Below are 13,659 nucleotides of genomic sequence, written 5' to 3'. Positions count from 1 at the left end.
AATGATTTAGGATGGCTTTCAATTAACAGGTTTTGGACTTTCAAAATTATTTTCTCATTTTTGCTTGACAACAGACAAAAACGACCAGTACCACAGGGAAACTAGAAAAATTCCTAGCCCCAAAACCGCTTGGTACTTTGGTGGGGAAAACTAATCAGTTTACCAAGACCGCACCCAGAATTTTTTTTCGGAGGGGTTTCTACTCAATTTTTTTTTTTGGGGGGGGGGGGGTACATAAAAAACCTCACGTCAAGTCCTTGTATGAATTTTATGCTTGGATCAATGTTCTTTATTTTAGCATAAGATTCTTGCCATATACTATAGCAATAATAGATATTTTTTGGATTCTCTAAAAACATTTTATCACGATTCTGAATTATTAACGTTAAAAGTGTTGTTTTCCCGGACATGGACGGTCGGCAAAGAAAGGATCTGAATAGTGTTTTAAATTGATACATACTCTTCCAATGCCAAAATGCAATTAACTAAACCTAACCTCAACGTGTTGAAAAAATATTCAAGAGGAAATAGAATATACATGGTTTCTTTAATTTACAACATAAAATATATATTTACAATAAATATTTAAATAGACATCGAGGGCACGGCGGCCATGCCAGCACCCGTGGTGGCCAGCGATAACGGCGGCCGAGCTGACACCCGCGGTGGCGGTGTAATATGTAATAAAAACACTTTAATGTTACCGCTTTGCGCAACGAAAAAATATAAATATATATAAATGACTTGAAAAAAAGACAGTGCCAAGCTGGGGACGGAAAAGACGGCCCTCCTCCCCCCAAAGATGGCCCCCCTCCCCCTCCCACAAATACAGAGCTTTCTCCAGACCGAGTTACTTCCTATAAGTTGCAAATTCAACTCGATCTGAAGTAAGATAATGGCCATGTGGTAGTACTTTCACACTACCCTCCGGTATATAGACTTTGTCCGATATGGTGGACATGGCATTTTTCTCGACTCGAAATGTATAGTTTTTATATTTTAAAGAGCGAATGGCCATGCAACTCGCTCTTGAAACTAAATTATCTTCTATACAGTTCGAGTCGACAAAAATACCATGTCCACCATATCGGACAAAGTCTATGTACTAGAGTATATGGCGAGTATATCTCGAGTATATGGCGAGAATTTTATGATAAAACAAGAATATTGATTCAAGTATCAAATTCATAAAAGGACTTAACGTGTTTACTAATATTGCGCCAAACTCGTGGTTGATTATTGACGATTCAGCTGAATCAATTGAAGAATGGTCGCAGGATATGTTACAATTATTCACGGTCCGGTCCCATCACGAAACTATCACGGTTTCGCATTGCCATCACGGTTTTGCATTGGCTAACACAGACAATGAATGCTGGTGTTCATGTAGCTTCTTCAATGTCATTAATTTAAAAAAACAAAGTTTTTCCGAGGGAAGTAAAGAGCGAAGTTGAAACTTAAAACGGACAAAAATTATTACTTCACAGCCAATTTAATATATGTTAATATAACTAGTATAAATAAACCAACTAATTATATTTCCCTATGCTTTTAGGATTATACAAAACTAGCGCTTTAGTGAAAACACAAGTCAAGTATAAAAAACAGGATTATTGATTTAAGAGTCAAAATGAGTATGTATCCTGACAACACGAAACGCATCTATAAAGCTTTTCATAGTCTTACACCAGTTTCGATATTAGTAACTTTTAGTATACAGTAAAAACTATCTTAAAAACATTAGCGTAAACCTAAATATTTTTTAATAACCGCGAAGTAATTGAACAACATACAGAAACATTGGATTCATTTATCAAGCCGCATTTTGCTCTCACCAGATATAATACCAATAGTGGGTAATACAAAGTATTAGCTTTCAATGAGTGTGCCTCAGTTATCCCCAAAATGGAGACTAAATAAGGCGCAATCTGAGATCCTTCAAGCCGAATTTTCCCTCTATGCAAGAACGAATTTTCGATTAAGCCGCAAATTTTAAGGATTGTCTACTGTTATGATTCTCTTAAGATAGTCCGAATTTAAGCTTGTGTACAAACTAATCATTATATTCTTTTTTCAGAACCGAAACGAGAGTCAGTTGTTCAACTGAATTCTTAGGCTGAAGTGATACCCAATTAAACGTAAAATAATAAAGAAAATCATAAAATGGATTATTGCTTTGTCTTAAAAGGAATTGATCCTAAAATCCATTAATAATATTTTCATTCTATAAAAAGCATCCTTAATTGGTTTGCTTTTACTGTACTATAGTCCTATATTATTTTGTGTTTTCAGTAAAATGCTAGTTTTGTAGTAATCCTAAAAGCATTGGGAAACATAATTAGTTGGTTTATTTATACTAGTTATATTAACATATATTAAATTGGCTGTGAAGTAATAATTTTTGTCCGTTTTAAGTTTCAACTTCGCTCTTTACTTCCCTCGGAAAAACTTTGTTTTTTTAAATTAATGACATTGAAGAAGCTACATGTACACCAGCATTTATTGTCTGTGTTAGCCAATGCAAAACCACGGCTTAGAAAAGCAATACTCAAGCATGGTGTTGACAAGGAATTTATTAATGTCTTTCCGGAACTTTGTTTAAATTTAACGGAAGGTAATGTTCAACTGTCGGATCGTGTTAAGCAACAGACAAAACAACATCGGTCATTTATACGCGTTCTAGCTTGTAAAAAGAAAGCAATTGTAAAAGAAAACGTCTTGTTCAAGCGGGTGGTAATTTCTTATCATTGTTACTACAGATAATCGCCGGACTTATAAACGCTATTCTCTAGAAATGGCTAAACCCTATAAACTGACACCAATTGAACTCGCTCTCTCACCAAAAGAGCACTTTGAAGATAATCTTGATAAATTTATTAACAATGAATTTTGCTTCAAAATACCCTTCGTCGTGTCAACAAACATAAACTTTATCGTGAAATCCGCTCAAAGTCAATGTCATTGATCAACCTCCTGAAAATGGTGAAAGTTTTAAAACTCTGAAAACACAAAAAAAAGAATATTCATTAATAAGTGTTGTAGACATGCTGCCCCAATCCTATCGTGAAGAAGGTTAAAGACTTTTGGCGTATCTCGCTGAGAATGAACAAATTGATGAGAAAAAGAATGAAGTTATAATCCATGGTAAGTTTTGCAATTTAATAGACTCGTTGTCGGATCTGATTGCTAGTCGTAAGAGTCAAATTCATTGACGGACATTTATATAATTTTTTTAAGTCGTTAGATTTTCATAAAACTTATTAGAAATAAGCAAATTCTAAAGAAATTAAAGGAACATAGTTCATCAACCAAATTAAAGGTAGAAGATTATGGTTTTAAATATTTCTTGGACAGCACACCTAGTGGCAATTTGACACCGGTAGCTAGACAAAAGCGAAGGGGTATTAATTCACCTGGTCGTATGCAAAAGGGTAGCGGATGATTACGTTCACAATGGATCAATTTTTGAAAGGTTCTTATGAAAATATTTGAGAACCAGGAAGTTTAAGTTCTCCCTCTACACTTGCTATGGTTACAGGAATTATAAAGAAGCTAGAAAAAGAGTATTTACAAAAGGAGCCCAGTTATACTCCTCATCGAAATCATAGGACTAGGGGTAATCACTATCGAAAAACCAAAGCCTTTTACCCTCTTCATATATTACTAGCAGATTGTACATCAAAGAGAGGCAATGGAGTTCCTAAAGCCCTTGAATCCATCTTTAAACAAGATTCATCTAAAAAAAAATCCTAACTGACCGTGGAAGTGAATTTGTTAATCCATATTTAAAGAAGGTTTTATCGAAATATAATACAATACTCTATCATAATAATAGTCCTATAAAGCCAACATTGGCTGAACGTTTAATACGAACAATTCGACTTTTAATTTCAAGATATTGTACATTCAGAAATACGGCTGCATTTATTCATGATTTAGATAAAATTATGTTGATTTATAATCATCGACCTCATCGATCCTTGTTCAATGCTAGTCCTCAGGAAGTTCATCATAGTGACAATACACATTTCCTTGCACAATATTCGAATGAAAAGGCAGGGAAGAAAAAATTTAATGTTACTGATACTGTTCGAATCAGTCGCACAGGAAATATTTTTGAAAAGGGAAATTACTTATTGTCCACAGAACTTTTTAAAGTATCAAACGTCTTGGACACTAAACCTATAACGCATCGGCCTCGTGATATGAACGATGAAGAGATTCTTGGCGGTTTATGAATTACAAAAAAGTTGGAAATACTGGTATCTAACTAATTAAAAAGGTATTAAAGGCTTTTACTTATAAGGTTAAGTGAAAGTTGCTTTATTATTGGCAAGGATACAATACTGATTTTGTTATGTGGATAACTATTGAAAAGGTTCGTAATGTCTCAAGGCTTTTATGTAACATTCATGTCCAATGTTTTCGATCCTCTTTATGATCCTTTGAATTAAACGAGCGATTTTTGGACAAAACTTTCCCCTGCCGTTAAACTTGAGGGAAGATGTGAAGTTTCTCTTGTAGATTGTATTCTTAAAAATCCATATGATGTCCTAAGAAAGGATCGTACACATGACATGAAAAATTAGACCCCATGATTGGCCAATCGTTAACGATCAATATGCAATTTGATTCATTTGAATATCCCTTTGCCACATTACCATATAAGGAGTTTGGGACTATGAACGATTTGTGTCGTGCTATCAACAAAAAAATTTCATATCCGTAAAAATGGTGCCTTTCACTTCAATTATTCAAAGGCAGAGGGTAAAATCTACATTAGTTCACCCATCGACAATGAAAAGTTTATTCACAACGATAATCTAAGAGAAGTTCTTGGTTTTAAACATAATGTAATCAACGGTAAAAGTGGAGGAAGTGATAGTGACATGAATCGTGTCATTTTCGCAGAGTATCCACCCGGACTCTCGTCAAATAGTTGTATATTTCTGCACGCTTCCTTTGTCGAGAGATCAAGAGTCGGTAATACCAATGTTCCGCTCCTACGTGTTCTTGAACAAAAAACATCTAATGACAATTTTCATCACAACAATATAAAGCATCTTCAATAAATTCCAGTCAACACTTCGTATTTGGACCTCTGTCAGTCTTCTTAGCATGGCTTCATACTCTAAAAAAGATTTCATTTTTGGACTTCTGTCTCAATTTTGGGCTGACTAAAAAGTTTTGGCTACGGTGAATTTGAGCCGTAAGGAAGATATTACCTATATTTTGCATAATTCAGCAGAAAGATGAGACAAGAAAGGACAATCTTAGATATCTTCGAGGAAAAGTTAATTTTTGAGTGTTTCCCAAAAATTTGGCTTTGATGTACAAGTTTGGATGAAACTGAATCCCAAAGCAATTTTAAAGCTGATATTTGTTCTCAGCAGGCAGGAATGAATAGTTAAAGACCCATAAAAACCCTCTTAAAGCCAAATATTTATTTTTATTTTTGGCTTAAAATTCTGGCCTTTATATGTGATCCTGGGTCATATCTCGGTTTGGTGGTTTTGGACACAATATGTTATTCTTACAATTTTTGAGAATATTTTAGTGTAAAAAAAAAAAAAAATTGTAGGCCTACTCCATTTTTTCCACCTTAAGCCGTAGAATGAATATCTCTAACAGTGTAAGCTAACACTTTGATGACCTTGTTCATTCTTCTTTTTTCTAGCTTAACAGACTTTTAAAAATGCTATTTGACATCCAAAAGTAAAGAGATTCTTATGCAAGGATAAATTTCAAAATTTTCCCAAACGTGAAAAATTACAAAGAAAGTGCAAAGTTTTGGTTATATTATGGTAGGAAAAGATCATTTCGTAACTGATTCCTCAACACAAAAATAATATTAAACTGACTATTTAGCACGTTGTTAGTCTTTTATCTATAAATTTTAGTAAAACTATTAGGACCTTGAAAAGGAACTAAGACAAACTAAAAAAAAGATTTCCTTGTCTAGGTAGCCATGGTTGAAATTAACCTTCAGGATAATCTTCCAGATGCTCTCTATATAGCTTTTGCATCTTGCACAACAGTCCTTGTAGTCATGCATACACTTGCCCTGATGATAAGTACTTGCATATTACCGCACGTGGATACTATTGCTGGATTGAAGCGAGCAGACTTAGTTGACGAATCTCCACACGAAATGCTACGGTGAGTTGATTTTGCCACATGTTAGCTCTTGCATTCTTTTACCAGCTTGATTAGTGACTTTGACCATTCTTCATGCGTTGTTTTTTTCTTAGTCGAGCTGAGAGGTAGCATGGAACTTAAGTTTTATAATGGTTGCAGTAATAGCTGTAACTTACTCGAGAACGATTACCGGTCAATGCGTAGTAGAAGTTTAAAACACGTGTTGATAAGGTAATTGTTTACCGAGAAGAAATTCCCAATAATCACTGACTTGGAAATAGTATTCTTTATCAAAATTGAACTAAGACGTAATCTACAACTGCGAAGACAAATTTTCGGGAACTTTGAAAAAGGGTCGTAAGCCTCTCAAGCTTCTCAATTGGAATTATAATATTCAAAAACCCTTAACCGGTGTTTACAGCTAACGTGACAAACAAGAACAATCAATTTTTTTGCATGATATGCACTTATATGTCCTCTTCGCTCCCTGGGGTCACCCTATAGAAGTTATGTATGGGAAAATTGAAAAAAATGACTCATATGAAGGTTAATCTCCGAGTTATTTTTGTAAATTGGCAGTAATAGTGCCCAGTTCTAGTGCCATTGTCATTGAAAAGTTTAAATTTTTGTTTATCATTTTTAGAAAGGAGAGGAGTAGAGAACTGGTTTGTCCTCCTTCCAAAAGCTGGGTTTCAGGAGAGTTACTGGAATAGATATAAACTCGATTGGATAAATAGGAGTTGTGCCAGATGATACAATATCACTAGCAACAAAGACTTCTTAGGTCGGTTTAGAAGTCATTACTTTTTAGATTGGTTTCACTTAACTTTGGGCTAGAACTGCTGTCGAAATGTGCCAATATTGAGTAGTATTTCCAGAACAGAAAGGTTTAGAAAACTGTTTAGTCTCTTTTTAGAAATAGGCTATAAAGGGGGATTGCTTAAACAGAAACAACTCAATTGCATACACAGATGTGGTTCCACATACGACAGTGCAACATAAAAGACTATATCTTACATATGCTTATTTCAGATTAATCAAAGATCATTCTTGTCTCAGATGGTAGGGCACTGGATTACCAAGTAAGTAGTAAGGGGATTGGGATGGTATACAAACTTTTTCAAACAGTTCGTGGGAACGAACTGTAAGTAAGGAGCGACCCGGCTCAATAGTAACCGAAACTCTAAAAAACGGAATTTTGATACCAATAAATACATCAAAAGAATCAGATTTTAATTCTGATTTCAAATATATAAGTTTCATCGAGTTTAATCTTACCTATCAACAGCTAGGCGCCTGAGAAAAATTGGCTGATTTTCGAAAAAAGGTGGAAAGACCCCCTAGAAGCTATAGAACCTTAATGAAAATCACACCATCATATTCAGCGTATCAGAGAACCCTACTGTAGAGGTTTCAAGCTCCTATTCAGAAAAATGTGGAATTTTGCATTTTTTGCCAGAAGAAAGATCACGGATGCGTGTTTATTTGTTTTTTTTTGTTTTTTTTTCTTTTCCCCAGGGGTGATCGTATCGACCCAGTGGTCCTAGAATATCGTGGGAGGGCTCATTGGAACGAAAATTAAAAGTTCTAGTTCCCTTTTTAAGTGACCGAAAAAATGGAGGGCAACTAGGCCCCCTCCCACGCTAATTTTTTTCCCAAAGTCACCCGATCAAAATTTGGAGATAGCCATTTTGTTCAACATGGTCGAAAATATTATAAATATGTCTTTTGGGGTGATCTAATCATTTGAAGCCCCCAGGAGGGGGGCTGAAAGGTATGAACTTTACGCAATGTTTACATATAGTAGGTCATTGGGACCTGGCTCAATGGTAATTGAAACCCTAGAAAACAGCAGTCTGATACAAATAGATAATACATCAAAAGAATTGAAAAAAATGCTGATTACAAATATACAAGTTTCATCAAGGTTAATCTTACCCGTCAAAAGTTAAGCGCCTGAGAAAATTTGGCTGATTCTCGAAAAAAGGGGGGACGACCCCATAAAAGCTATAGAACCTTAATGAAAATCACACCATCATATTCCGCGTATCAGAGAACCCTACTGTAGAGGTTTTAAGCTCCTATCTACAAAAATGTGGAATTTTGCATTTTTTGCCTGAAGAAAGATCACGGGTGTGTGTTTATTTATTTTTTTCCCCCAGGGGTGATCGTATCGACCCAGTGGTCCTAGAATATTGCGGGAGGACTCATTCGAACGGATATTAAACGTTTTACTCCCCTTTTTAAGTGACCAAGAAAATGAAGGGCAACTAGGCCCCCTCCCACGCTCATTTTTTTCCCAAAGTCACCTGATCAAAATTTTGAGATATCCATTTTTTCAGCATGTTCGAAAATATTATAAGTATGTCTTTTAGGATGACTTAGTCCCCCGAAGTTCCCGGGAGGAGGGCTGAAAGTTATGAACTTTACCCAATGTTAACTTATAGTATTGGTTATTGGGAAGTATACAGTACCAACGTTTTCAGGGGAGATTTTTCCTGGTAGTGGGGGGGGGGGTCGGGGGTTATGTAGGAGGATCTTTCCATGAAGGAAGTTTTCATGGGGGAAGAGACATTGCAATGAAGGGGACGCCGGACTTCCCAGCATTATTTAAAAAAAGATCAGAAATTAAATATAAAAAACAAGTATTTCAACTGCAACAGCAGCAACATCAAAACTTTAAACGAACATAAAATATTACATATATGATAGGGTTCACCCCCTAGTCAAAACCTCACACTTTAATCCCTAGATTTCTTAGTTATTTAATAAGAGATATCTATTATAATTATAGACCTGTGTGATTAATCGGTCATTTTTAAAGAATTGGAACAAAATTTAAACTTTCGCTTAAAAAGGTATTGACTAGGGGGCAAACCCCCTAATGTACGTATTAAAAATATATTAATATAGAAGTTCGTTACGTAAGTTAATTCGTAAGTTACGTATATTTATTACTAACAAGAACGTTCGTAAATAAAATGAAACAAGGTTCGAGAAAGTCATTTAACCAAATAAAAGTAAATTAATATGAAAATTTTGTCTTAATTATTCATGTACTGTGAGCCAAGATCAAAACCTGCATTTATTCAAAAACGTTCAAACATTAAATAAAAAAAAAAACAAGTTTTTTTAACTGAAAGTAAGGAGCGACATTAAAAATTAAAACGAACATAACTTATTCCTTATATGAAAGAGGCTGTCCCCTCCTCAACGCCTCGCTCTTTACGCTTAATTTTTACTTTCTCAAAAATCTATTTTTTTTAAACAATAAAAAACTTTATAGTAAAGAGCGAGGAGGTGAGGAGGGGACAGCCCCTTTCATATACGGAATAATTTCTGTTTGTTTTAATTTTTAATGTCGCTCCTTACTTTCAGTTAAAAAAACTTGTTTTTTTAATTTAATTTTTAGAAAGAGACAGATATGGAATCAAAATTCGTTAGGATAGTACAAATTAATAGGTAAAAAACAGTCTTGTTTCAGGGACTCAGACTGATTTATAATGCACTTTTCCTTCAGTAAAACAATTTGAATAATCATTCCTAACAGTTGAAATTTAACCATAAGCTGTAGCCTAAATACCAGAGCATAGAGCTTCCAAGCCTTTGCAGCATACGTGCATCTATAAAATTTCTTTGCAAGTGAACTTAATGTTACTACATACCTGCTAACAAAAGGACCTGTTGAACAATATGATTAAAAAAAAAACTGTAGCGCACGCTTTTCTTTCCTTTACTCCCCTAGTTCTTTCTTTTACTCCCCCAAACATAATAATCCAAGTTTTATAGCCCCCCCCCCCTGAACATTTTTTTTGGATATTTCAACTTGATGCAAAGCCGTGAAAAAACAGTTGGGAATAGTTATCAAAGTGTGTCTAAAATATGTCACCTTTTAAATAAATCTAGTGACTGTATACAACTAGCGAGATATAATTGCTTGTCTTTTGATTTCAGGAACAGAAAAAAACATATGCTGTTTTGTTAGTATCTGAACACCAACTGCCTCTGATTATAAAAATTGTTCCTGAGATTTGAGTTAGACTGGTGTTATTGACACTTACCAAATACGTAAACTGTAATGTTTTTTAGATAAAGCAAAACTAAGACTTTAAACACTTTACTAAAGACACAAATTCCGCGCAAAAAAGCAACCATGCTGGCGAAGGAGCAGAAAACCTATTGAGTGATATCCAAAAATTAACAGCCTGATTTATTAAGCTCAAAATAGTGTTTTACCAGCCAAGATATCGATAAATTTGAATATATATTTAAAAATTCTGCGTATTACTCCCGAAGATTTTAAACTCCCACTACCAACACAACTCTTGCATGCTTCTCGTCAACCGCTACCCAATTTAATAAACTGTAATTCCCCCAGAAACTTTTTGTAATAAATCCAAAGTCTTTTTCTGAAATAAGGGACTTGGGTATAGGGTTTCAAAGACATCTGAAATCGCAAGGTATGTCTTCTGATTATACGGCTGACCGTTGAAGATCTAAATAGCATAAAGACTACTATGTGTTCCACTGAAATAGTTTCCCTTACTTGACCATTTCTTTGAATTTTTTTTGTCTGAAAACCTAAAAAAATAATCCAAATTGATGAAAATTCATTCTTAGGTAATGAATTTATTTTTTCAGTGTCACACCAATAAAGCGCTTTCTTTATAAGGATATGGTAGTCAAATTCGTCTCTTTCTGACTTAAGCCTTGACAATTGACCTAAATCGCATTTTTTTATTTTTCTTGTAGCCTAACGCTTTTTTTTTCTTAAACATATTGTTTAGTTGGCAACATCTATTATCTTAATGGCAGCCCAAACGCAGATTACAATTTTGAAATCTTTGCCAGCTTCAGCTGTCCTGACTTGTTGGAAATGATGACTGTAATTCATTTTAAATCTAAAATTATAGTTTTAACTAAGCACGGAATTTTACTTGTGAATTGTAGCAGCCTAAACACTATTTTCTGGCCAGAAGTGTGTCTAAGCATGAAATTCTAGCTTAATATGCATGAATACACGGCTTTAAAACCTCGTGAAAATTTTGGAATTTTTTTTTTGTAACCGAAAAGTTATTACACAACCGGCAAAAATAGTAGACTGTGTGTTAAGGCAACTCAATAGTCTCTTTAGCCGTAATGTCAAAAGCTGTTTATCAAGAGCTTTCTCTTGACTGTTGACTGTTGACAACAGCTTTTTGACTGATTAAAACTGTTGAGATACAATTTATTATTAGCCTACTTGGAAACATCAAGCAGTAGATATTTTTTTTTTAATTCCAGAAACTTAGTTATTCTGTTTGTAAAACAGAAATTTTCAAGTTATGATGCTAATTTCTGAAGTTGGTTTACAGTCTTACCACAACCAAAACAAGTCCATTTCAAATTTGTCTACAAAACAACTATAATAGTTCCTTTAAAACTGAAATGGAAGTCTATTACTGGAAAATATATACTAAAAAATAGAAGGAGAAAGATGGAGATATTAAGAAGGAGAGAGAAGCAAAGAAAGTCGAACGAAGAGGTAGATAGAAAGAGAGAGAGAAAGAGATAGAGAGAGAGAGATAGAGATAGAGAGAGAGAGAAAGAAAGAAAGAAAGAGAGAGGGAGGGAGAAATGGAGAGAAATTTTTTATACGGACTGGAAGGGAATGCTATTGTAAAATGGTAAGAAAAGGTGTTAAAGGTGGGAAAAATAAGCTACAATACATTTTGAAATATTATTTACTAGTTTGTTATTTACTCTGAATTCCCTCATTAATTGTATATTCAATTTAGATCGTACATTCAACTGGCCTGGGTCCTGTCTACTGTCACTGGAATCGTTCTGTTCATGGTTGAAGTTGTTTTGCTTTGTTGGGTTCAATTTTATTCGTACTCAATTAATGCTGCTTACGCTTCGACTGGAATTGTTCTCCCTTCCCTATTAATATTTGGTTACATGGCCTTGAAATTCTACAAAAACTTGAACAAACACATGGAAATGAATTCCCAGAGGGATTTGAGTTCTCTGGAAAATGTAGCCGAGCAATTGAAAGGAACAATTGAGGGAAGAAGGGCATCCAGAGAAAGAACATACTCCATCATTGACATGCCTCAATAATTGGAGCTGAAACTGATTTATATGAAAATAATAAAAAGTGTAAGAATCAACTAAAAAATACTTTCTATAATTCATCGCTGAAAAATTTCCACAACTTACAAAATACTGTAAAGCTTATGCACAGGGTAAATACTGATCTAGCCAGGAGAACACAGATCATGCAGTTATTACCACCTCAAATTTTTGTGTTGATGAATTTCGTCTTTACACTAGGAGACTTTCAAAGAAAATAGCAAAAAACTAAAAAGCTCCATGAATGCAGTTTCCGTGATACATTTTTTTTTTGTAAATTCTACAGTCTTTATCCGTGTTTCTTAGTTTCCATTATTTTTCTCAAAAATTTTAATTTTACTTTGATGCGCTGTTTTATAAACGTTTATTTACTGTTTCTCTGCTGTTTATTTTGACTTTACGTATTGCACGCTAAGTAGATTGTCAAAATAGCTTAGTCTTCTCATTGACTTATTTTAATGTAGCTTATATATAAATAGAGTTGTAAAATTAAGTTTCCTTCAAATGCCTAGCTCTTTCTATATCAATTTCAACTATTTCAGCATCAACTTCAACTTTAGTTACTCTTCATCGCAGTGAGTTTGATATATACAATTTATTTCGCTACTTAGTTTTAATGTAAACTATAGCCGAAAATTCAGCCTCACATAGATATGAGTTAGGAAAGAGGAGGAGGACTTTCTTGGTGTCATCAAATAGGCAAGGATAGTTATCAGCAATTGAGAGCCAGAATTTTGACGACTCTTTACGATTAAAATTATTTTTCAGTGACGGATCTTCTGATTAATCAATGAGTTCTTCACTTGCTTCTAATGTTATACTAGCTGATAAGTAGTCTTGATATGGGCCAGAATTCACCTCAACGAATCAAACTTTTTCATTTCTTCTCCAAAATAGTTGTCAAAATTATTTTTTTAGCAGTGATATATGACTGTAAATTTTCAAAAATAGTTTGGAAAATTTCAGACAGTACCCTCATCTTAGGGTGCGCTTGGATTTCGATAGGAAAAGTTTCGAGTGTTTCAAAACGCACTTTATAAATCTAGATGGGACGATTCGGGAGGGAATGTCATTTAACTTTTTGACATCAATTTTCAAAAATAGTTTGGGGGTAGTTAATATTTATTTTTAGTTTGTCTAACCAAGGCTATCAAAAAAGACACTTCCAGTTGTGATATTACTATTTTGAATTTTTCTCAATAACCATTAGAGATAGGATAGAAGTTATAAGGACTAAAAAGATGTACTTTTTTTAGTTCTATAATTTTGATAAAGTAAGTCCCTTTTTTACTGCGTAACCGGACTATAGAACTGAAGCCCTCGCCTGAGACATGAAACCGTGATGAAGAAAAATCGGAAACGAATACATCCTTTCCATTCAAATAACTTTGTAAAAAAAAAACTTGC

General features: G+C 34.2%; 1 protein-coding gene across 2 annotated transcripts in view; it reads left to right on the top strand.

The window, feature by feature from the left end:
- Nucleotides 1-12,628, top strand: part of LOC148950926 (calcium release-activated calcium channel protein 1-like) — a 154,610-nt gene extending 141,982 nt beyond the window's left edge. For both annotated transcript variants that reach the window (XM_089090070.1, XM_089090069.1), the window contains exons 4-5: nucleotides 5,963-6,159; nucleotides 11,916-12,628. In XM_089090070.1, the coding sequence (XP_088946196.1) occupies nucleotides 5,963-6,159; nucleotides 11,916-12,240 (522 nt within the window). In that variant the 3' untranslated portion in view covers nucleotides 12,241-12,628. The remainder of the gene's footprint in view (nucleotides 1-5,962; nucleotides 6,160-11,915) is intronic.
- The last annotated feature ends 1,031 nt before the right edge of the window (nucleotides 12,629-13,659 follow it).

This window comes from Artemia sp. Qi Xiang Cuo, chromosome 6, assembly GCF_049724085.1.
Source record: "Artemia sp. Qi Xiang Cuo chromosome 6, ASM4972408v1, whole genome shotgun sequence".
Classification (NCBI taxonomy): Eukaryota; Metazoa; Arthropoda; class Branchiopoda; order Anostraca; family Artemiidae; genus Artemia; species Artemia sp. Qi Xiang Cuo.
The sequence above is the reverse complement of the archived record's forward strand: the minus strand, read 5'-3'. Positions and strand labels throughout refer to the sequence as shown.